Below are 25,759 nucleotides of genomic sequence, written 5' to 3' on the forward strand. Positions count from 1 at the left end.
GGGCAGCCACAGAAGCCTTTGTGCCACAGTTAGTGGAACTCAGAGGGAAGGGTTCTGTACGTCCCAGTTGTTTGGGCCTTGTAATAATAATAAATTTCATTTTAGCACTATCTCTCTTTGGAGTGTTTCTTATCTTCTTTTCAATTCTGGTATATCCTAAGAAAAGATTACAAACAATTCTAAAATTGAAACTTCACTTCAGTACAGCTGATTTCCCTGGGCTCTGGCTGGGGACAGAGCGGCTGGCAGATGGGAGTCTGTGGATGTGGAGAGTAAGTTAGCAGAAAAGAACACACAGCAGGGTCCAGGCTGGGACAGTTGTGCCGCAGCTGGAGAGAGGAGACGTGGAGGAAGCCATGCTAGGTAAGGGTTTATGCCCTTTCTTCCCTTGCCTTTTCTAAGCCATAGCTCTATTGTTTTTGGTTGCTCTATTGATATTTCAAAATGTTAAAGTCCGTCCTTTTCCCAGTGTTTTTACTGTCAGGGAGCCACCTGGTTCACCTCTGCTTCTGCAGAGACTCAACATTTCCCTTTGTTTTTAAACATAAAGTTACTCTAAGTGGGTTTCCAAGGTGAGTCCCACGGCTGCATCTATCCCAGACACTGGGGCCTTGAGTGCCTGTGGAGCACACCTGCAGATGCTGGGCCTCACCGTGACCACGGGGAGGCTCAGTGGTTAGCAGACTGAGTCCTCACCGCCAGGAGGCCAGAGACTCCCAGTGCTGACAGCAGGTGGGGGCCTCTCAGGCAGCATCCCCTAGAAACCTCTGCCCTGCCAGAGTGTGCAGGGCTTTGAGCCCACCAGCCTAGGGACCACCCACTGCTGGGGAAGTGGGGGGCTGCAGAGGGCCACTAGGCTTTTGGGAATTGAGCTTCTGGGAGTCCCAGGCCTTAGTCTCATTGTAGCCCATTTCTGGTATTTTCAAGCTTTTCTCCAGCAGAGACAATGCTAATATCCCACAGTTGCTGCATTGTTCCGGGTACTAGAATTGGGACTTTCTCTCCAAATAACAATGAGAACTTCTTCTGAGCCTTTGTGATAAGAAATGAGAAAGAAAATCATTCCTGGAGGCAGAAGCAGAAAACCATCTCAACAAAAGGCAGAAATGTTTCATTTTTGCATTATTACTCTTTCAAATGAGCGTTTCTGCCAGCTCATCTAGGTTTAAAATAAAGTGGCTTTTAAGTCTCAGATTATTATGGCCACATCTTGTTTTAGGAAGGAAACATCTGATCTGGAGCAGCTGCTGGATGAGCTCCTCTATGCGTTTGTCCCTGGTCCCAGCTGGCAAACTGCTCCCTTGAAATGCATTGTGATGCCGAGTTTTGCCACAGGCTGTCTTTTGCTGGTGGGTGTGACTGAGGAATCCCTATGACAGCAACCCACCCCTCCAAGCCAAGGTGTTTCTATGGAATGTTTTTCTGGTATACTTTAGACAATGCAATTATTTCTTCTGTGAAACAGTTGAACAGTTAGAATTGCAGGACTCCAGAGAGAAATTTCAGTAATTCCCTCTTCCTTTTATTAACTAAAAAATAAACAAAACTTAAACCTCATGGGAGCAGCATTTAATACACAGAGAAAGATAAAAGAAGCAGGAATTACCCATAATCTGCAAGGTTTAGTTAAGGAAAAAAAAAATCAACACTTATTTACAGAAAGCGTGTTTGAGTGGAGCTCTGGCTGTTCCGAATGAGCAGAACCTATAAAGATGTGAAGGAGGTGTCTGCACCTGCGGAGCACTGAGCCTGGTGGTTCAGTGGGCAGGGTCTGGATTATTTCACACTCAGCCACCCATTCCCCTGGGTGCCCTGGGCAAGCATGGATCCTCTCCATGCCTCATAGGAAAACTGCAGATAACAGTAGTAGGCCCTCTATCATGGGGTTACTGTGGATGTGAAGCAAATCATAGGTTGCCAGGGCCGGGCCCTTAGGGACCTTTGGTTACTCTTGTTATACCAGGGGTCCCTGCAGCTGCACCTGTACCAGTATGCAGAAGAGATGCTGATATCTGCACACATTTTTAACAGTTGGGGGAAACAACCTTTTAATCTCATTTCTCTTTTCCTCTCTCTTTCTCACTTTGGCCTGACAATCTGTTTCTTCTTTCTCCTATTTTCTGCCCATCCCCCACCCCCACCCCCACCCCCACCCCCGTCTTGGCACTTCACTCTCCTGCCCTCTCAGAGCTGAAGCCTCAGTGGGAGGTGCCTGGTCCCAGAGAAAGCGGCCCCTTCTGGGCAGCCCTGCAGGGCAGTCTCAGGGTCTGCCCCTCTCCAGTTGCTTCCGTGCTGAGCATAGCTGCTAACCTGGTGCAGCCTGGTCCTCCGTCTCTCCCCTTCTTGCTACTGTAGTCCATCTCCTGTGTGCTTTTCCTCCTGTGCTTAATAATAAGCATGCCAAAACCCGAGGCCCCTAGCTTCCTGGAATTAGGTAGTCAGCTACCCTCTCCCAAATCCCCACTTCTCCAAGCTGAGAATTCTCTCCTTCCCCTTTGGTCTAATCTTCCTTCCATCTCTCATTTTGCAGACTTGGTCCAAATCCTTAACTCCTTGTGCATCTTAGGGAGCCTCTCTAGCCTCTGCCCTTAGCAACCCTGCCTTGCCCTCACCCCATTTCTATCCTTTCACAACAGCAGGAATTGTATCACCATCTCACTTGGAATAGTGTCAAATCTCTCCTCCTTCTAATGAAAGTATCATTCGTGTCATTTATCCTGAGAAAGAAAATCACATCCATAAAAAAGAAAGCCATTTCAGCTGTAGCTTGTTGGCAAAGACCCTCATGCCCCTTGAATCATATAGAAGGTTCTCATTCCCCACTTCACACCTGCGCAACTCAGAAGCCTCCTATCTACCATTCTAAAGTTTTGCCCAGATTTTCATTCTTTAGATTCCCCATTCTCTCCCCAAATGGCTAACAATGTTGTTCTAGATCAAATAGGCTACTTGGGAAGAGGCAAAAAGGTTAGATTCAGTTGTGTCTTCCAGTGATGACCTTTGATTCACACCTTCTTCTTTTTTTAAAAAATAATGATTTGGGTTAATCAAACAATTAAGGGCTTACCCTATAGAGCCCTTACTATTCTCTTAATTTTGGGGAGGTCTAATTTGCTTTGTTCAGTTGGTGTGTGCTTGTGTGTACCTGATGTTTCAGTGTGCTTTCTCTTTGTACTCAAACTCTCTCCCTCATAGCAACATGAAGAATAATGACTGCTTTTTGTTGTGCCAAGTAAGTTACTCTCCACTCAATGAATATTGTTACCCGGCTCCCATTGCAACTCTGGGGGGAATCTGAATTCACAGAGTAATAGAACCTTCTTACCAAATCTGGAGTGTGATTGTAATTTTACTTTTGAAGCACCCGCTTCCCAGAGGAATTGCCAGTGATGGATGCCATTGTCAGGAACCCAGATGCACACGCTCATACATCAGCCAGGAAATCACATAAACAGCTCTCCCAGCAGGCCACGGCTGATTCACCCATTGCTCCCCTACGGAAAGAGATGTGTCAAAAAACTCAGGGCAGCGGCAAGAAACAGACAAAGAAGGAACTGGGAGAGAATGGGTTTTTGCAGGTCCACCCAGTTTTTTTCTTTCCTCATCTTCCTCTGAGGGCAGCAGCAGCAGGCTAAGGTTTGGGTTAGTGGTTTAATGCTGTGTGACAGGGTCATGGGGAGTTTTCTGGAAACATTTCTCCTGGGAGTGTGCTGTCAGCTTGTTTTCACAGTGCACATGAAGGGAGACATTCAGCTGTATACACATGCCTTTATCCTTATATAGGTACATGTCTACATTTTCCTTTGGGCTGGATGTGGCCTAACTAGGCTAAGATTATGCTATGATATTTAGTCTCTTTGCAGAGCGAGTCTGTGTTGATTCCAGCAGGATGGGCAGCAGAGGCTGGTTGCTAAGATGTCTGAAAACAGAGGATACTACTAGAGTGGAGAAGTGGAAGCAGCCCAGCAGGCCTGCTGGTAGCTGTGAGTGTGAGGATAGCTTATCGGTAGCGGCAGGCCAAAGCGTTGACATTCTTGACCACATAAAAGCCCATGGTGACTGGAGGGATGACCAGCGTCCGGCCGGCCCGGAGGGGGCGGGGCTTCAATTCTGGGAGGGTCCCGTCGTCCACCATCACTAAGGGCTGGCCATTCAGTTGCACTGACCTACAGCGAGGAAAAACAGTATGGGACTCATTATTGCATTATAAGGGAGCCATTGCAACAAAGCCTGTTAGCCCCAGATGGCCTGGCAGTGTCTGATACACACATAGCTAATACTTACTGGCATTGTCTATGCCCTAGATTCTGACCTAGATGCTTTACTTTAATAACTCACTCAAACATCCCAATGACCCCCTGAGGTAAGGAACTATTAATATCATTATCCCCATTTTATCTAGAGTGGCTAGGTGACTTGCCCAAGGTCACATAGCTTGGAGGTCCAGAGTTTGAACCCAGAAAGTCTACCTTCAGAGACACATCATTCAGACAAGTGAAAAGTCTGTGATGCAGAAGCTGGAATCTTTCATTCCTATTTTTCAAAAAATCATAATATCAGCTCAGTTTGACTTTTCCATTTTAAAAGTTTTGTTTTTACCTGTGGAATGATATTTGGGCTTCAGATGATCTCAGCCCAAATGAGTATAATTCATAACTCATCAGTTTACTTGACAGATTAGATAATCAGCTTGTCTAGAGTTATACTGAAGGGAGACAGAGATATAGCTAAAAACTCTACTTTTTCTAATTTAAGAATGAGTTTTGGCTGGGCACAGTGGCTCATGCCTGTAATCCCAGCACTTTGGAAAGCCTAGAAGGGAGGATTGCTTGAGTCCAGGAGTTTGAGACTAATCTGAGAAACATAGTGAGACCCCATTTTTGCCAAAAATATAAAAGCAGAATTAGCCAGGAATGGTTAATTCTTCAGGAGGCTGAAGTGGGAGGATGGCTTAAGCCTGGAAGGTTGAGGTTGCAGTAAGCCAAGACTGTACCACTATACTCCATCCTGGGTATCGGAGAGAAACTCTATCTCAAAAAAAAAGTGTTCATATTTAATATTAACAGATGTTTTATTTAGCAACACAACAAAGTAGGTGATAAAGTAGGCATTTGTGATCACAATTCACCTATCTTGCTTTAATTCTTTCTATATAGCCAGCCACTTTCATCCTGAGGAGGGGGACCACATGCATAGCAAACTTAGAAAGGAGAAACAGCTCATCTTATGCTGGCTGAGAGGGAGGTGCTCCATCCTTGACCTACGGTATCAGAATCCAGGTGATGTTCCAGCTGTTCCTGACAGCCATGAACCCAGGTGGAAGCTTAGTTTTATGGGTCAGTAGAGAAGGCCAGAAACAGGCCACCAGCTGAAAATTAGGTTGTGAGTCACCCTTGGAAAGTCAACATTGCATAGTGATGACTGTTTCTGGGCCTTTCCCAATCTCCAGTGTGATAACATTGCCATGATATCATCTTAGCTGAAAAGAGAATAAAATGTTATAAATGGATATAGAGGTCTTTGTTTAGTGTTCCTTCTGTGCTATGAATGATAGACAGGGTGAGAGAGAGATAATCAGACCCATGCCCAGTAGAGGAGTGAGTTCTCAGAGTTAAGTGTGTTGTAAATTGCTCCCAATGGAGAGCTAGGCAGAGAAGAGATCCAGGCCTGGCCCCACATGGGTAAGTTTGGGATAGGTCCAGATCTAACAGGCCAGAGGGAACAGGCCCCTTACTCTTGGTAGAATGACTGAGTGAGTAAGTGAGCAGGAGGCTCCTATATGAAGAGCGAGGCCTGCTTCGGAAGGGGTGGGGGTGGGAGAATTGAGATCTGAAGGTCAGTGTTGAGTGTATCACATATGCAAGGAGCTTTTGCTTCCAAATAGGAGAAGTGACCCTCCCTAGTGAAGACAACCTACTCATTGGAGTGGAAGGCAGGGCGAGGAGAGTGGTTCAGTTAAAAAAGAAGCCAAGATGGGTCTTCACAGTATTTTCATTATTTTATATTAGGTGCTATGAGTATCTGCATAGCACAGTCAAATACAAGTTCAATAATGTTTATTAATCTTTCTAAGGCATATTCAAATTTGTTTCAGATCTCCACTTGAAAACCTTCAGTAGTTTCTCCCATACATAGAATTAGGTGAAAGCTTTTCTTCTGAAGAATTAGGTAATGCCCTTTTAGAGTCAGATGTTCCCAGAGTATTGACATCATTGGGTTCTGGGGAGTGCAAAACAACACGTGATAAGCAAATCTTTAAAAATCTACACTAATAATGAGTAGTTATCCTAGAATAGCCCCTATTCTGGTTTCTTTATTGGTTGGTTAAAAAGCTAAGAGTAGAGCCAGGAAGCATGGTGGACTCTGGACCAAAATTTCTAATTCTAGGAGCCAAGTTGCTAACTTGCTAGATGTCTTTGGCAAATCCCCTAACCTTGCTGCCCTGCAGCTTTTGCATCTGTAAGAACATTATATAGGCTGTGGCATCAAAGAAATGAAATAAAAAATAGGAAAGTGCTTTGAAAGCATAATGAGCCATATACTTAAGATATGGTGTTTTTGTTGTTATTCTTTTTATTTTTATTTATTTATGTATTTTGAGACAGAGTCTCACTCTGTTGCCCAGGCTGCAATGCAGTGGCCCATTCTTGGCTCACTGCAACCTTCACCTCCTGGGTTCAAGCGATTCTCTTGCCTCAGCCTCCTGAGTAGCTGGGACTACAAGCATGTACCACCACCATATCTGGCTAATTTTTGTATTTTTAGTAGAGATGGGGTTTCACCATATTGGCCGGCCGGTCTCAACTCCTGACCTCAAGCAATTCATCTGCCTCGGCCACCCAAAGTGCTGGGATTACAGGTGTGAGTCACCACCATGCCTGATCTGTTGTTATTCTTTTTTTTTTTTTTTTGGCTGAGTCTCGTTTTGTCACCAGGCGCCAGGCTGGAGTGCAGTGGCGCAATCTCTGCTCACTGCAACCTCTGCCTCCCGGGTTCAAGCAATTCTCCTGCCACAGCCTCCCAAGCAGCTGGGACTACAGACGCGCGCCACCACGCCCAGCTAATTTTTTATATTTTAGTAGAGATGGGGTTTCACTATGTTGACCATGATGGTCTTGATCTCTTGACCTCATGATCAGCCCGCCTCAGCCTCCCAAAGTGCTGGGATTACAGGTGTGAGCCACCGTGCCTGGCTGTTGTTGTTATCCTTTTAAATGTGATTGTGGACAGATGCACGTTTTGGTCCTTATCATACCTGATTGCTCTGTGGTGCTGACACTTTTCAAGGCTCCATTCGGAAAACCCTCTCTTCCCTTGGTCCCATGACATTTCTTTCTGTTTTCCTCCTTCATCTTTGGATGGTGTTTCCTTTTGAGGGGGAGCCGTTCCCCTCTGCCTGCTTCTCAGATGCTAGAGTTCCTAGTGTTTTGCCCCTGGACTCTCCTCTCCCCATTCTGCACTCCTCCTGGGGTGCTGCTACTCTCACCCATGACTTCAGTTACTATCCACATGTTGATGCTCCCCAGCCTGTATTTCTACCCTGGATTCCTTCTATGAACTTCCTTATCTCCATTTGGCTGTCCACAGGAATTTCAAAGTCAATAGGTCCAAATCCAAATCTTTTCCTCAAACTCTGTCCTTATCTCTGCCTTAAAAAAAAAAAAATCTTTGTGATGGTATCACCATTTATCCAATTACCTGAGCCAGAAAGCTGGGAGTCTTCTAAGACTTCTCCCCCAATTCCCATGTGTAGGGTAACTAAGTCAAAACAATTCAATCTTCTAATGTTTTTCAAATCTGCTCCTTTTTCTCTACTCACTGCTACATTTTTAGTTCAGAACTTGCCTCCTAACCTATCTCTGTGCCACATTGCTGACAGAGTTATCTGTTGTTATTGCACTACTTCAAATTCACCAACACTCTCCTTCCCTTACACTTTACTGTGACCAATGATGGCCAGCTCCAGCTACCTTTCCAATCTCAGATCCGCCAGACCCTTCTCCAATGCTCACTGTGGATGGCAGACCTCTGGGAGTATGTGTGTGTGTGTGGAGGGGGGTTTGCTGGTTATTGTAAGAATTTCATTAATATATGCATGCACAAAGATTATTTAAGAATGAAAAATAATGTCTTTCACAGAGATGAGGTAAATATTTCTCAATGCAAATGTAAGTAGATATTGTTGGGATTAAAATACACAAGTTCATTTAAAAGTATAGTAGGCTGGGTGTAGAGGCTCATGCCTATAATCCCAGCACTTTGGGAGGCTGAGGCAGGAGGATCACTTGAGTCCAGGAGTTTGAGACCAGCATGGGCAACAGAGGGAGACTCCATCTCTACAAAAAATAAACAAAATTAGATGGGGGTGGTGGCACACGCCTGTAGTCCCAGATACTTGGGAGGCTGAGGTGGGAGGGTTGTTTGAGCCCAGGAGTTGGAGGCTGCAGTAAGCTGAGATTGCGTCACTGTACACAAGTCTGGGTGACACAGCAAGACCTTGTGTCCAAAATAACAAAAATGATAGTAAATATTTTTCCTTTTTAAAAATTATTTTTTAATTAATTAATTAATTTTTTTTGAGATGGAGTCTCCTCTGTCATCAGGCTGGAGTGCAGTGGCGCCATCTTGGCTCACGGCAACCTCCACCTCCTGGGTTCAAACGATTCTCCTGCCTCAGCCTCCCGAATAGCTGGGATTACAGGCGTCCACCACCACCACGCCAGGCTAGTTTTTGTATTTTTAGTAGAGACAGGGTTTCACAATATTGGCCAGGCTGGTTCTGAACTCCTGATCTTGTGATCTGCCTGCCTTGGTCTCCCAAAGTGCTGGGATTACAGGCATGAATCACTGCAACCGGCCAGAAAATATTTTTCAGATGTAAATGCTAGTCAGCAGTTTTGGTAAAAGGCGAAAGATTTATATAATATGAAGAGAAACCAGAGTATAGCAGTTTTGGGATTAAAACATTAGTTCATAAAAAACTGTTCTCTAATTCCCAATATATTTTTTTGGTGGGGAGGGAGGTATCATGTACTTTTAAGAAATAGATTTTGGAAGGACGATTACTGTAATGTGGGAAGGCCAGGACATTTGTTGACATTTAAAAGGAACCCACATGCTTGAAGAGGCCAAGCCCCCCGTGCCCTAGTATGACCAAATTAAATGACTTGCAGTTTTGCTTCTGAGTCGTTGTGTTGTTGTGTGTGGTGCTCCCTCCAGCTGTCCTCCTCTGCCAGACTAACTGTAATGATCCTTGCAGAGTCTGCAGGCGCTGCCTCCTCTGGAGAACCTTCTCTGACCCTTAGGTTGGGTTTGGAGCCCCACTTGTGGGCTCCCTCAGCAACCCAAAGTCACTTATAACTGCGGCCCTTAATGTAGTGAGTTAGTTGTATGAATCCTCAGTGCCTAAAGAGCTGCTTGGCACAGAGTAGGGACTAAATATTTCCTGAATGAGTGAATGGACTTTTGAGGCTCTTTTGCATCATTTCTTTAGAGTTTCTCTAGCTCTAAAGAGGCTCCCTGGAGGTTTGCTGAGTGTGTTTACAGATTTCATTAATGTGCCAGTTACTCTTGCTCTGGTGGCTTGTGGAGATGTTAGATAAGATCTGAATTATCACTGATCCTCTCAGTCACTCACTAGATACCTTATCCCAACCTGACGTGAGACCATTGATCATTGTTAATACTTTTCATCCTTAAATAAGATCTATGTGACCATCTCTCAGCTAAGTGAACATAAGTTAATTTTGTGAATAAGGTTTTGTAAGACCTTGAGTCCTCATATGTTCTTATCTACAAAGTCCCTTCATTATAAAGATGGTCCATGTGCTTTATCACTCCCTTTCTTTCCTTCCTGCTTATATTTTTCTTCTAACATTTATCTTGTTACCAGCAAAGTCATATCATGCTAAATATAACAATAATCTTTCATTTATGTACATTGAACAGCTTGTAAGCTTGTAAACATAATCACATTAATGATAAAATTCATCAATTATGCATCACTATTTATGCAAAAGGCACTATGCCATGATTTATTTTGACTGTCTCATTTAGTTCTTACAACAACTGAGGCAGGTGTTAGCATTACCGTATTACAGATGAGCAAATCAAAGTTTAGAGGGGTCTAAAACTCACCTAGGTCACACAGCCAATGAGTGGCAGAGCTGAGATTTGCACTGATGCCCTTAACCACCGCTCTATCTGGCCTCCCTTGTCACTTGTGATTGCTAAAGAGCCCAGGGAGATACACAGGCCAGTATTACTATTATTGCAACTTTACTATGGGGACAAGGTTAGAGAGGTCAAGTGGCCTGGGCAAGGTCATATGGCTAATAAGTGGCTAAGCTAGGTCTCAAATTCTGGCCTCCTGACCACCGCTTTCTGCTATTTCGTGTCATTTCTCCAATTCCAGCTGGTGTTCACCAGGATTGTGTTTCTTTCTTTGAAAATCATCCTTATCATATTTTCATCGTATTCTGATACCTCCTAACTGGCCTACTACTTTTCAAACCAAATGCTGAATGATCCAGCCTAAGTTGAACTATTTCTCTTAATTCCCTAGTTTGCCTGAACTGCTGAGGGCATTTAAATTATCCAAATATTAGGACAACTGCATTTTATCACCATCTGTTTTTACAAAGTCTGAGTTACTTTCCAATTCCTAAACTTGTTTTATTAACTTTGAATGTTATTTAAAATGGGATTCAATGTGTCAGTTTGGAGTCAAGCCCTCTGCTCCCCAGGTCTCCATGGGAGCCCCGTGGCCCGGTCACTCCCCTGCTACCCTCCACCCACCTGTCTACAGTTTTTGGCCTTTGTGTTTTATCACCGTTCTCGATAGCCATGGATATTTAAGCAAGGTTTCAACTGTTCTGAGATGTCAGGGAAGCAAGTCTAATGAGGATGTCCTCTTTCTTTTTTTTCTGAGATGGAGTGTCACTCTGCAGCCCAGGCTGGAGTGCAGTGATGTGATCTTGGCTCACTGCAACCTCTACCTCCCAGCTCCTGGTTTAAGCAATTCTCTTGCCTCAGCCTCCTGAGCAGCTGAAATTACAGGTGCACACCCACCATGCATCCAGCTACTTTTTTTTTTTTTTTTTAGTAGAGATGGGGTTTCACCGTGTTGGCCAAGCTGGTCTTGAATGCCTGACCTCGTGACCTTCCCACCTCAGCCTCCCAAAGTGCTGGGATTACAGGCATGAGCCACTGCACCCGGCTTAGTATGTTTTTTTTTAAAGCTTGAATATAATTTACTGGATTCCAGTGGAGCCAGGAGGAACTTTAGTGGGGAATTATGTTTTATCAGGAGCAGCCTTTGGAACTCATGTGTAGCTCAGGCTGGCATATTTGGGGACCTTGAGTGGGAGGTGAAGAGATTTAAAATCATTTCTGTCTCAGTCACTTTCAGAACATTTGCCTTCTCTGAGCCTAGTTTCTCAAACTGTAAGGTGAGGGTCGATAGATCAAATGAACCCTAAAATCCCTTCTGACTTAACCATCTTTCAGGTAGGTTGCCTATGACTAACAGATAGCCTGAGGCAAAGTTTAATCCCAAACCCAGAGTGATCCCGCATAAACAGAAATCTGACCATGACATTCACCTGTCTAAATGACTTCCTGCTGATCTTAGAACGTTGCCTGAAGTCTCCGTGCACAGGCCCTATTATCTATCTACTTCTGCAACCGTCGAGAGCCTCACGCTAGCTCCTGCCCATTCCAGCTCCCTTCCACCCCCCACCTCCTTTCAATCTACACGCCACTTCTCCAATCGCGTCTAAGTGCAGGGTTTTGCACATGGTTTACCTCTACCTGGACCCTTCTCCATTTGCCCCCCTCCTCCCTTCCAGCTTCCTTCTCCTGGATCATACTTGTCCTGCAAGTCAGGGGTGCTCCTACAGGACCCAGTGCTACTTGGGTCTCAGCTCCTGTCACACAGTATTGTGATGGCTAAGCTAAGTGCTTGTCAGTCTCTCCACTAGATAGGAAGCCCATCTGTCTTACTCATCCTTCACTATCCTGTCCACCCACTCACACAGGAGGTGTCAATAAAAGCCACCTTGGATATAAACACGTGGGCAAAAGAACTACTACCTAGAAGGAAAGACACTGAACCGGAAGGCCAGAAACCAGTTTTAGTCCAGACTTGGGACACGAAATGTGCATGTCTAGGTATGTGACCAGCCGCTTCTGGTCTCAGTTTCTGTATTGTTAAATGATGAGAGAGAGGGAGAGAGGGAAGGGGGAGAGAAAGGAAGAGGGACAGGGGAGAGAATGAATCTGACTGTATGTTTGTATGGGTCTGTGCCTGCTTATCAGCATCCTTTCCTCTAGTGTGCTCTCCTAAGGACCGCTAGAGGTCACTCTTATTCTACACAATGGTGACAGGATCGCCTGCTTCGCGGTGGCTCCCAGGAAGCCGGAACGCGTCCGCTTGCCTCCAAATCCCGCACTCCAGTCCCGGGAAGGCCGGCAGATGTACCCCGCGCTTGGCCTCCCGGAGGAACAAATCAAAGAATCAAATCCCAACAAGAACCTCGTTGCGGTCCCGTTGGCAGGGGTCCCACCTGGAATGTGGCCTAATATTAAAGAAACGTGCGAGGCCGGGCTGCAATTCCTGCAGGGGTGCCGGCTTCCCGGCCAGCGTGCAGAGAAGGGGGGTCCCGGCGCAGGTGCGGGGTCTGAGGCGCCCGCACGACTCGGCGCCGGGCTCTCCCGGGCTCTGGGTCCCCGGCCGCCCGTAGGGTCGGCCCCGCACCTGTTTGTGCTTTGCAGCCCCCCAGCCCCCCTGGCTGAGTGAGGAAGCTGGTACGTGCAGCTGCCCTGCCCTTCTCCAGGTCAGGGGCAGGTTAGAGCCCGGAGGGGCCCCAGCCAGGTTTGAGGACAGAAGGGCTTTGCTTCTCTTTCCTGCTCGGTGGGGAGACGGTGCATCTGGTGCAACTTGGACAGGAAGTTCGTCTGAAATTGCCTTGAGTGATGGCTACCACGCTGAGGAAGGCTGCTCAGGAGTGGCCCCTGCAGGCAGTGTCGCCTGGTTCCCCATGTCTGGCTCAGGGAAAGGCTCGATAAGTGGTCATGACCCTCTCTGGGGTGCTCCCACTCCTCAGGAGTCACGGGGAGGATTACTTCCTTTCAAGTGTGTCCTGAACTTTTCTTCCATGTGCTTTTTGCTCTACTTAGAATCTGGTGGAATCTCTCATACACCTGTTCTTCCCTCCAGGCCCTGTCAGAGGTAGCCTCCTGCTTGGGACCTTACCTGATAAGACACCTGGAAGGGAGAGCGGCACATTATCTGCATCTCCTTTTTAGTGTCCCTTTCAGCCTTATTTTATCTGTATCCTTGTGCCATTTGTCTGCTACTGACTTGTTTTCATTTCTTAATTTTCAGTAGTATGTGGCTCAGTGCCTTCTTGTCTGTGGTAGCTGTGTAGTTAATACGTGCTGAGTTCTGCTCTATCAACTGCTCTAGCAGTCATGCCTGGCTGTATGTTCCAGTTCCAATCTCTTCCTCCACTGTTGTTCAAGAGAGAGGACTGTGAGGGATAAAGAAAATGGGGAAAATAGTGTCCTAATCCCTTGCCCCTCCAACAGCCTACATCCTATTTGAAGTTCCTGGTCCCTGAGACATTTTGAGGCTGAGAAGATTACTTGTCCTCCATGCTACCCTCTGAGGGACAAACTGAAATGGTGAGGAATTTTGATCTAGCTTCTGTATCACTGACCGGAGAAAATACCAGGACTCCTTTGTACAGGCAAAGCTGGGGGTTTTATAGGCAAGTTGTTAGGGATATAGGCTTTTCCTGGATGTAGTGTGGTTTTGGGGTCAGGATTTGATCTGTATTCTGTCCAAGTCTGTATAATAGTGATCCTAACCATAATGGATTCCACCATGTGCTCCTAATGGCTTAAAATAATTTAGCACACTTGGCAGACAAAATGAGAGCCTGACTAAGGAACCTGGATTTATACTGATATTGTTAACTCCCAGCAGATGAGGGAATCATCTGGGGGAAGTTTAGAAAGAAAATTTGATCCTGCAGCCATCTCAAAGCTCCATGTCATAGGCATATCACACTCAAACCACAGGACACAATAGGAATCAGCTATAAAAACCATGGAGACTTCAGCATGTGGTTAACTATGTCCCCTTCCCATTGTAAAGAATTGGTGCCATCATCATCATTAACAAGCAGTGTTTAAGGGGCATTATTCATAGTTCCACTGTTCTTTTCATTGTACAAACTAAATTACAACAGACTTAATCTAAGACAGAAAACACTGAAATATGCAAATGTCTGCCCAGACACACCGTAATAAACACATCATACAAAGAGCAGGAAGGAAGGAAAATCAAGCTTAGTCTGGATTTCAAGGTCTTCTGCTGTCTGGCCTTAATATGTGTTTGTGGCCTTTCCCCTTGCCCCACAAAGCATTCTGTATTCCAGTCACATGAGATGATTTGCCACCTCCCAAACAAAATGTGCCTTGAACTTGTGTACTTCCAAAACTTTAGTCAGCTCATCCTGGTGCTAGAAGTTGCCTTCCCTACAGCCTTTCCTAGAAGAGAAAGGCTCCAACTCCACAGCCTTCAGCCCTGAGGACTTTCCAGATTCCCAAGTCAGAATTCATCTCTCTCTCTCTCTCTCAAAATCCTATCTCCTATATTTACCCTTATGTGGTCTGTTTTGTCTTCGAGTTAATGAATGCTCTGTGGAGAGGGACACGGTTTCCTCAGCCCTAATTGTGTGGAGCTAGAGGAGACAATGTGGGGATGCAAAGCATCCCCTTTACAGCAGTCTACAGGTGAAGACAGGTAGGAAGGCACGTGTGTGTGTGTATGCACACGTGGTAACACATGTTTTAAACGTGTTTAGTTATGTTTAACACACATGTGAAAGAGATAAATACCTGTTTTATTAGCTTTTGACAAAGTATTCCCCATGATATCAGGTGTACTGGTATACTCTCAAAAGGGGAAAAAAAAGATGTCTCAGGTGGCACAGGCTCTGTTCCAGGTGCCACAGATTTCAAAGTGCAAAGTGTTGGGTGACTCTGAATCATCATTGCATGGGTAAGCAGGGAAGTGCTAGTCTGCACCAGTATTGCTGGTGTTTGGCAGTGGGTCCACAGTTTAATGTTCCAGGCCCCTTGTCTGGAATGAGCCACATCCTGTCCTGGCCTTCCTGATGCTTAGCAGCCAAAGAAACACCAGTTTGGGACCCAGGCCCCACTATAGAGCTAAGCCGGATTAGAACTTTTCAGTTCCTTAAAGCTTACATTCATCCATCACCAAATCATAGCCTCTGAAAGGCACAGGGAAAGAAGACGACAAGGGCCGTTTCTTCTCAGTCTGCCAGAACTGCCTACATATTCTGATGCTCTGCCTCTCACTTTAGAATCAACTGTTTAGAAATATGTTAGCTCTACCCTAACACATCCATTTACAGGTGTTTCGTCTAGGTCTTCAGACAGAATGGAAATCCCTGCCTGCAACGAGGGTCCCTAAGTGAGTGGAGGTGAAGAGGGGAGACCACAGCCTTAATGGACAGCTATGCAGAGAGTTTCCAGCTGCTGGGAATGAGCTGGAGAAAAAATCTGGATCTGAGAACAAATATAAAACTCTCGGAAAATAAGAGTGAAAAGCCTAGATTCCTAAACATCTTGGTTTAAGATGTCAAGTCGCTGTAAAATATAAAAGCATTTTATAATCCTCTAATCGGCACAGTGATCTCCACATTAGTGATCTGGGAGTTAAAACAAAACAAACAATAAACCCTTTGGGAGGCCAGCAACCATCCTTCCACTAAGTCATAGAGAACTTCCCGGGGCTCATGGCATGTTCACGCCTTTGCAAAATGGTGTGGCGCCTGAATGAAGGATATAATCTGGGAAAAATCCAAGATGCAAATCAGCTGGGATCTTGTTCTAGCAGTTTATAGAGGGACTGTGGTTCTCAACCTTGACCACATATTTGAATCACCTGGAGAGCTTTAATAAGTACTGGTGCCTGGGTCTCAGCACAGAGATTTTGGTTTAATTGGTTTGTGGTGTGGCTTGGGCATTGGGGTTTTTAAAGCTCCCCAGGTAATTGGAAGTGTAGCCAATGTTGAACACCAGGGGTAGAAGAAGGGGTGAGTATGTTTGTAGCTGGGGGTGGAGGGGCCGCAGCCGCAGATATCTTTCTAACCATTACATTCTGAATTTATTTTGAATAAAAAGAGATTTTCTTACTTTTTGAGTGCCATGCCAGGAGGCTCTCTCTATATTTTTAACCTAAAAGGAAGATGTGAACTTTCCAAAGACAAGTTTTTTTGCTGCATAGACTGAAGTGAGGATTTTTGCTATTTCAGTAGAAATGCTTCACTGAACGTCTTGCCCCTTCCGCTTGTACCTTGGTGGGGCGATTATGCTCCTTGGTGTACCAGGGATATTTGTGTGTAGCACTTTACAGGATGACTTAGGAAACAAATCAGATGAAGCATCAGCACTGATAACCAACTCTGTTCCATGAACACTGAAAAGAAAAATGTTTTTCTTTTCTTGAAAGTTAATTTCTATAAAATCATTTAGATTTTTCTTAAGTTCTAGACTATATTGCAGAGAGCTCCTTATAGACAGAAAGTGGTTCAAGTTCTCGTCAGGCAAGAGGAACTACGGGAATGAAGAATGTGCCATTCAGTATCCTCACTGTAGTTTTCAGATATGTATATGCTTATTTATGTAGATAACATTGGTTACAGCCACTTCCTCTTCATGAGCCACAAAACACCCACAAATTAGCACAAGGGCTAAAAGAATCCAAATCCTCTGGGTTTCAGTGAGTAAGCTTGCATTAACAAGATTTGTGAGGCTCATTTCTCTAAATATTTTCTTTCTTTTTTCTATATACTGCCTCAGAACCTTAAGTATAAGTATTTTTATAAATATATATACGTATACGTATATATATTTATATTTCTGCTTTTGAAAGTGTCTATTTTGGCCTTTCTGAACTGGGCACTAACCTGAATGTTAGTGTTTAGAGTAAGTACCACTTTCCTGTTCGCTCACAGGCAGCTCGTAAATCTCCCTGATCTCAGGCGCTTTCTTGCCGTTCAGTGCTCTCGGCCTCTGCAGCTTGTCCTTCCTGCTGAGGGGCTCTGAATGGCCTTTCAAAAGGGCTGCAGCTGATGTGGCTGATCTGCACCAGCAGGGCCTTTTGCTCCAGGTCAAAGATGTTTCCATTCTAAGTCTTGCTTTATACAAAATTATCCTATTTTTTCACGATATTTTAACATCTGAGGCCCTGCAGGAGTTAACAGCTTTCCTCACATGCTCTCAGCCTGAATGTCACAGGTACTGAGGCGCCTTGCCTTTTACCATGCATCAAAACAGATCTTGAGTGAATAAATAAATGAATATGAGTGAAACAAAAAAGAAACTGGAAGAAAATAAAGATGCATATTGACCTCATTTCAAGAATAAAAATTCATACACATATAAGTAGAATGGAAGAAAGTACAAGGTAAACATATTTATGTAAAATGGGAATACTGTATGTCAAGAAAATATACTTCTGTATGTCCAGAAAATTATTATATAGTTAGAAAAATAGCAAATAAAATATTAGAGCAAATATTTTAATACATATGATAGCAAAGGGGGAAACTGCCTTAGACCTGTATTAGAGCAAACTTAGTAAAACAGACTAATACCCCAATAGAAAAATAAGCAAAGGACATAGAAAATTCATAAAAGCAATACAATACTAACAATGAAAACTCTTCAGTCTCATTAATGCTCAAAGAATAGAAATTAACATAAGAATACTATTTTTTATTATGAAGTCAGCAAAGATGTAAAAAACGTTGCTATACTGTGTTGGTGAGATGAATTGTAATAACACAATGTTCATATTTCCTCCTACATCTCAGACCTCTTCAACTAAGTTTGGGTGAGGTAAGAAAATTGAAAGGTGACCAGGCACAGTGGCTCATGCCTATAGTCCTAGCACTCTGAGAGGCCAAGGCACGTGGATCACCTGAGGTCAGGAGTTTGAGACTAGCCTGGCCAACACGGTGAAACCCTGTCTCTACTAAAAGTATACAAATTAGCCAGGTATGGTGGCAGAGGCCTGTAGTCCCAGCTACTCAGAAGGCTGAGGCAGAAGAATCCCTTGAACTGGGGAGGCAGAGGTTGCATTGAGCCGAGATGGCGCCACTGCACTCCAACCTGGGCGACAGAGTAAGAATGTGTCTCAAAAAAACAAGTAAACAAAACAAACAAACAAACAAAAAACCCCAGAAAATTGAAAAGTTAATCCTGTGAAATAAGATCCTAAAACTTAATGGATTGAAGGTGAGCAATGTGAACATCAAGTCATTTGAGGAATGGCTGAAGGATTTGAGAGTGCTTAGCTTGGAGACTAGAATTTTTAGGGTAGATATATACAAAAATTGAAAAGAAGGTATATATTTTATGTTTTTACTTTTTCCAAAGCAAGAGTAGAAAGGGCAAGAAAACACCCTTTGGTCTAATACATGGAAGTTCTTTCCTACAATCAGAGGTGTCTAGTCCTAGCATGAGCCAATTCCTGAGACGAGCTATCCCATCAAACAAGCTGAAAAGCTTTATGTCGGGAATGTTATAGAAGAAACCTCTTGACCCATACAAGTTCTTTGAAATTTTTCCTTTATAAAGTCATCTTTTACTAACTACAGAACTTTCATAGAATGGTTTATTTTTAAAAGAAACTAATTTAAATGATCCCAGACAAGTGAAGATAATGGAGACCTGCAGGGAGTATATCTGGTTGTTCAGAGTTCAAAAAGTCTAGGTACCAACTAATATCAGCAGTAGAGAACTAAAATACTTAGATGTCTTGTGGCTGCTGGGATAAATGAACTAATGGCCTACTGGTCCCAGAAAACAAGTCTTCATGTTTTGTTTTTGAGTGTCTGAGTCTTGGTATTGAATTAATGGGGTTAAGGTTTTTCCCAAAGGTTCTTTTACCTGGTCTGTCCAGAAACCAAACACGGTGCTTCCAGGTATCATTACAGAGATTGTGGGGGGTCAGGTGGTGGCCAGTCTAGCCCTCAGGATTTTTCACATTTTAGTCAAGCTCTGAATCCAGAGATGAAATATCATAACATGATCTGGTCTGTTCCAGCAGGGACATGAAGATATTTTTAAAGTCTTAGCACCTGGGAGTTACTTGACTATTTTCAGAACCATTCTGTTTGGTTAACATCAAATGACACCTCTCTAAAGGCATGCAGTTAGATGCCAATGTTTTTCTTTGATATAGGATTTAATGAGGGTGAAATCAAAGCAAAAGTTATATCCCAGAGAGATGGAAAAAATGAGCAGTATGTGGAAAAAGAAAAAAAAAGATGTTCATTTCTTCACAGAATAGGCAATAAGATTCTTGGTTCATAGGAGCCTTGAGATTCTTTTCAGCTAAAATCATGGCAGCTAAAGGAGAGGCTCATGCAGATATGAAATTTCAACATGAATATGGAACCTGTTAGCCCCAGAGCAGAAATACTTTACATGTCTGTTATGGCACCGCCTACAGGCTGCTTCCTGTTCGTTGTTTGTTTCTAGTAAGAGATGAGCTCCTTTAGGAGATTCTTCTGAGCTCCTTTAGGAGATTGTGAGATTCATCTCAGAATCCCCTCCCCAACAACCCCAAAACACCCCACATTAAATAGCTTTTGAAAGCCAGGTGAGGATATGGCCTAGCAATAGAAAGATCAAGGGACATTCTGATCTGAAACACATTCACATTGAACTTTCAGAATTTCCCCCTAATTTGTCTGAAACACATTCACATTGAATATTCAGAGTTTCCCCCTAATTTGTCTACTTGGAACTCTTGAGTACTTACAGCTATGGGACCACAATTCTTTTAACATTTTGGTCAGTCATTGCAAATTAGATCACTGAAGAGGAGGAAGTTCTGTCTGGCACAAAGTAGGATCAATAAAAGTTGATGAATGGATGAAGGGATATACTTTCCAGTTTCCTTGGGAAGTCTCCCCGTTGGCGTAGTTCCCTCAGAAATATAGCTCTGAGAATGGACTCCATTAGGTGTGAGGGAATTGGAGGTGCCTGTGTATACGGGGTTGGAATAGAATATATTGATACTGATTTTTATATACCTCAAAGAAATTTAGAGTTATTGCTGGTATTTAATAATCCCTTTGTGTGAGAAGAACATAATAAAAACAGAAGGGAATTCCCCAGTTTTCCTGGAAAAAAATGTGCTTTTACTAGAATTCTGTGATTGGGAGACAGTCTTAGAAATAGCTCAGAGAAGAACGTTTAAAATGGTCGGAGGCTGGGCACGGGGCTCATGCTTGTAATCCAGCATTTTGGGAGGCTGAGGCAGGTAGATCACTTGAGGTCAGAGTTTGAGACCAGCCTGGCTAACATGCTGAAACCCTATCTGTTCTAAAAATAAATTAGCCAGGCATGGTGGCGCACACATGTAGTCCCAACTGCTTGGGAGGCTGAGGCGGGGGAATTGCTTGAACCTGGGAGGCAGAAGTTGCAGTGAGCTAAGATTGCACCACTCTGTCTCAAAGAAAAAAAAAAAATCTTAATTTTGGATTTCTGAAGAAAAGTTAGTGAAACTGGCGTGAATTAGCCTGAAGGAGAAAAATTCTGGGTAACGTAATACTCTTCAAATATATTCATTCTCTAAAGAGCCTACGATGAAATGAACCCAGACAATATCATGACAGAGTTAATTTATCCAGACTGTATCTTTGTCTTATGTGATTGTAATTTTATATTACTGGACTACAGCACATGGTTGAAAAAGTGCACTAGAGTAAGGGTCAGGAGAACTGGATGCTAGGGACTTCTAGCTTTGCCACTTACTAGTTGTGTGACTCTTGAATAAGTCACTTAATGCTTTGAGACTCAGTGTCTTCAACTCTAAAATGGAAGGGAGGCAAGAATTATTTGATATGCTTCATGGTTCTGTCAGAAGATTAAATGAGAAGACGGCTATTAAAAGTTCTTCATTATCTATAAAGTTGCAGCCATAGGTACGCAGGACCTGGTGTTCTTATGAAATTAAGTGCTCAGACAGGATTGAAATTGTGGTCACCCCTTTCTGAGAGTTCTTTAAATGTGGGCCATCCTTTGGTCCAGATGGCTTGGCCACAGGCTGAAGGCTGGGGGAAAGAGCCAGATCACCTCCCAGTATCACTCCACCTCAAGATTCTTAGCATCTGCTGGTTCCCTCAGGTCAATGTGTCAGAACAGAATAGCCAATGTGATGAAAGTTCCATCCTTGTTTCCTAATTTTTGTAGTATTTTCCCTTCAAAAGGAATTGAACAAGGCACATAAGGAAGAATGCTGGGATCTGACCTAACACCTGTTCTTGGTTTGCTTTTTATCTGAAAAGGTAAGTCCCTTTGATTTTAGATATCAGTTGGCTTGTTAGGCCAAACTTCATGTTGCTTCTCTGTTGAGAGACATTGGCTTTATTTATTAGGTACAAATGATTCCCTCAAGCAGGGCTCCCTAATCCCTGGGCCATGGACCAATCCCGTTAGGAACAGGTTGGACTGCACAGCAGGAGGTGAGCAGTGGGTGAGCATTGCCACCTGAGCTCCACCTCCTGTCAGATCAGCAGCAGCATTAGACTCTCATAGGCATGCAAACCATATTGTGAACTGCACATCAAGGGATCTAGGTTGCCTGCTCCTTATGGGAATCTAATGCCTAATGATCTGAGGTGGAACAATTTCATTCCAAAACCACCCCCAAAGCCCTCACAGTCTTTTCCATGAAATCAGTCCCTGGTGCTGAAACGGTTGGGGACTGCTGCCCTAGAGGACAGTGGTTATTGCTTTGTGATCGCACAAGGCAATGGGTAGATTCTGTGTTTTGCAGATGCCCCCAAAGTGCTCTTCTTGACTCTTGACTAATCCGGAATGGGAACTATTGTTCGGGATGTGAATGGGGCCATCTTCTTCCCAGAAAGGTAAGAAATGAGGGAACATGACAAGGGAGGAACCCACAGCTGGATTTTTTTCTGGGGAAAAAAAAAAAGAAACTAGCCAGATACTGCTACCACTTCCTCCAGTCTTAGAGCCTCTTTGTGTGGCCTTTTAGTGGCTTGAGGAAGCTACTTTGCTGGTGACCACTGAGAACACAAGCTCTAAAAGTGAAGAGGAAGCAGGGGGAATGGGGACCAGAAGAGAATAGAATTTCAGAGCTCAAAGGGAGGCTGTAATCTCTTGCCCAACCTCCCACTGAGGAAGGAATCCTAGAGCACCTCTGAGATGCCTGCTCACATTCTGATTAATAGGCTACCTCTGGAGAAAGCCTATCCTGACCTCGGTCAGACAAGGCAAGCCTTTAGAAAATGAGCTCATTTTGAAGTGAAATCTATCTCTTTTAAATTGCACTCCTTGGTTTTCTGTCATTTTGGAGTATTCTAGGCCAAATCTGTTTCATTTCACTTGGCAGTTCTCTGAAGAAAGTCCTCATGACTTACCTTAGTTTTCTCCTCTGAACTAAATTTCCCCATTTCCTTCAGCTATTCCCTGAAGACTATGTATTCCAGATGCAGAATACTCTTATTTGTACACACTACAATTTTCTAAAACTTCTGTCCTATGGGCTAGAGAGCACCCACTTTGGGTCTGGTTCTTAGAATAAGAACAGTCTCTTATATAAGGAGTTGGGACTGAAGTAGAGGATCTCTTCATTCACTGAGATGGGAAACAAGAACCTTCTTGTGAATGTAGACGCCTAGACCATACCTGAATAGAGACCCCAACAGTGCTTCCTGTGTGATACTTGACATAGCTTAGCTCTGAGTTCACATGGAGATGCCCTCTCAGATTTCAAATTTTCCCAGCCCCAAGGGCAATTCTAAGAGAATGAGAATTACCCATGTCTTTGAGCAAGCAAAGAAGTCTTCTGGCTTCTCCCTACTGCTGAAATGCTAGACTAGAATACCCAACTGGTGGCTTGAATAGGAGGGTACTGATTTGCTCTATACCCTCTCCCTGGTTCCTCCAGACAAGAGCAATTACACATTCCTCTGCTCCCAGAACTTCCTATCCCCTTCTGAGCTAATACCGCTTCAGGCTGTAGCAAGGAACTAGCAGACATAGAACACAGAGTCTGGCCCCAGAGGCTTATGAAAGAAAGAGACACCAAAGGCTGAAATCACTTCTAGCATTTCCTTTCATCCCTTTCTGCATAGTCTGCTTCACTGAAACCGCACCCTTCCTGTGAGACCCCCATCCTAGACCACTCAGCTCTTTAGTAGCTACTGAAGAGAACACTAGACGTGGTCCTGAACATGTACATGACCAGACCAGTCCCTGTCTGGCAGGTACAGTCCACCAAGGCACAGCCCAGTGTTGAACCAGTGAGATCTAGAATAGGAGAGGTGATAAACTGACAGTAATTTATAGGCAGAACAGACACAGAAGAATCAAGGGCCCAACGTTTCACAGTGAATTAGTGGCAGGATCAGGGGTTGGAATCCACTTCCCTTGAATTCCGATTCAAAACTTTCTAATTCAACATATGTAAAATTGTTATGTGTGTATCTGTACTTACATTTTTAGATGTATGTGTATGCATGGGTGTGTGGAATTTGCATTTGTGGAAGGCTTTATTTCAACCATATTTTCCAAATTGTTTCTCGTAATAATCCCATTTGACAGTTAAGGAAGCTCAGGTTTGATCACAAAAGTAAATGAATTCAGATCCTCACCTTCTAATTCCAGTTCCAATGTTCTTCCAATTACGTGACATTATTTGAGCTTAGTGGATATTACCAAATCCTTCTTAAGGATCCCTGTAGAATTCTCTTTGTCCTTGTCCCTCTCCTACTTTTTTTTTTTTTTGAGACAGAGTCTTGCTCTGTCACGCAGGCTGAAGTGCAGTAGCATGATCTCAGCTCACTGTAACCTCTGTCTCCAAGGTTCAAGCAATTCTCCTGTCTTGGCCTCCCAAGTAGCTGGGATTATAGGCGCCTGCCACCACACCTGGATTTTTTTTGTACAGAAGGGTTTTCACCATGTTGGCCAGGCTCGTCTTGAACTCCTGACCTCAAGTAACCTGCCTGCCTCAGCCTTCCAAAGTGTTGAGATTACAGGTGTGAGCCACTGTGCCTGGCTGGTCTCCTACATTCTTAACAAAGTTGTAACACAACTCCTCACTAGTACAGTGATAGCAGAAGTTGAACACAGCATATCACTAGCCAGTGGGAGTCGTCCCTTCAGGGGACGACTATACTATCCCTTAAGGATAGGTATAGAAAGACAGGGGTTAAGGTATGGCCAGCTCCAAACACAGAGGAATCATCTTGGAGGCAGGGACGTAGGGATGGGGTAAATAGGTTTAGAGGCCTGCCTGCATCCTTGGTTGGACGGAAAACAAGCTCATGAAAAAATGCTACCCTTGACTACCATCTTCTGTTTCATGCTTTCGCTTTTTTATAATTCTTAGCATGAATTTTTATCATCATCCTAACAAATGTCTTGTCTACACGTTATCTTAAAAGTCTGAAAACAATCCTCTTTAGAAGAACATTCTTGGGGAAAGCAGTTGTATCCTCCCTCTTTCCCAGCCAGCTCGAGTTCTGAGTTGAGGAAAAGGAAGACAGTGGACATTTACTGAACATTTACTGTGTGTCAGGAACTTTACACAGATGACCTTATTTACTTTGCTACACTAGAGAGGTTTTACAGATGAGGAAACTGATGCTCACAGAGATGACATAACTTGCCTAAAGACACACAGCCAGCAAGTAGCAGAGCAGGGATGGACACCTTGGCTCATTACACTAAAGCATTTGGCCAGTCCCCCTCCACACATTGCACACAGTCTTCCTGACACTGGGCAGGCTCAGCTCCTAAGCTCTTCGGTTCCAGAGGACCCTAACCAGAGGACCCTAATCACTGCTGTGGAGTCAGCCTTTCTGACAGAAATGGCTTTGCAGATCATTATTTAATGGCAGCAGGAGATTTAAATCACTCATGGTCCTCAGAAAATCACACCCAGGATAAGAGTTTTCAAGCTGCACAGGATCTTACCAAATATACAACAACCCTTGAAATCTGAAGATTAGGAAACTGAGGCCAAAGCATTAGAATAAAATACTTTCCCAGGTATGATTATTTAGTGGCAAAGGTGGGACCAGAACCAGGTCTCCTGCCTAGGATGAAGGCCAGAAATTCAGCACACTCATCATGAACTACTCAGAAGTGGAGAGAAAAGGGATAAAACACTCAAGAGAATCCTGCTGACATAGGTAGGATTGGGAAGAAAGAAAAGCAGAGGCAATGTACATGTAGCCAGAAAAAAGAGCCAGCCAGCATGTGAACCGAGACTGAAAATGAAGATCTAGGGTGGGCTAAAGAGACTCAATAAGTGACTTCCCAGATTGCTTTTTGCTCCCATTGCAAATACGACTGGAAGCCAAATGCAAGCCACCAAGGTTGCAATGAAACAGTGAATAATTATAGCACAAATATTTGTGGGCAGCTCTTGGAGTGCAAGCCACCTGCTCCAAGTTTACAGCTTTGTTAAACTTGGTAAACATTAAAAATGGAATGGGAATGCCTCCAGTCTGTAGAGTATCCCACAGCCTTCCTGAGAGGCCTTGCTCAGGGAGCTGGGGTGGCCTTGCCCTTGACCAGGCCCTTCTCACTGTAGCCTAGAGTTGTTCTGTTCGTAGAGATCCATGTTGTCAATAGGTCTCTAGCAGAGATTGAGGGAGGTAGAGAGTGTCACAGA

At 44.0% G+C, this 25,759-nt stretch overlaps 1 protein-coding gene across 2 annotated transcripts in view; it reads right to left on the reverse strand.

The window, feature by feature from the left end:
* Window positions 1–1,500: 1,500 nt before the first annotated feature.
* HPSE2 (heparanase 2 (inactive)) overlaps window positions 1,501–25,759 on the reverse strand; it is an 880,681-nt gene continuing 856,422 nt past the window's right edge. For both annotated transcript variants that reach the window (XM_035268743.3, XM_002756506.5), the window contains one exon: window positions 1,501–4,166. In XM_035268743.3, the coding sequence (XP_035124634.1) occupies window positions 4,001–4,166 (166 nt within the window). In that variant the 3' untranslated portion in view covers window positions 1,501–4,000. The remainder of the gene's footprint in view (window positions 4,167–25,759) is intronic.

Source organism: Callithrix jacchus, chromosome 12 (genome assembly GCF_049354715.1).
Source record: "Callithrix jacchus isolate 240 chromosome 12, calJac240_pri, whole genome shotgun sequence".
Taxonomy (NCBI): Eukaryota; Metazoa; Chordata; class Mammalia; order Primates; family Cebidae; genus Callithrix; species Callithrix jacchus.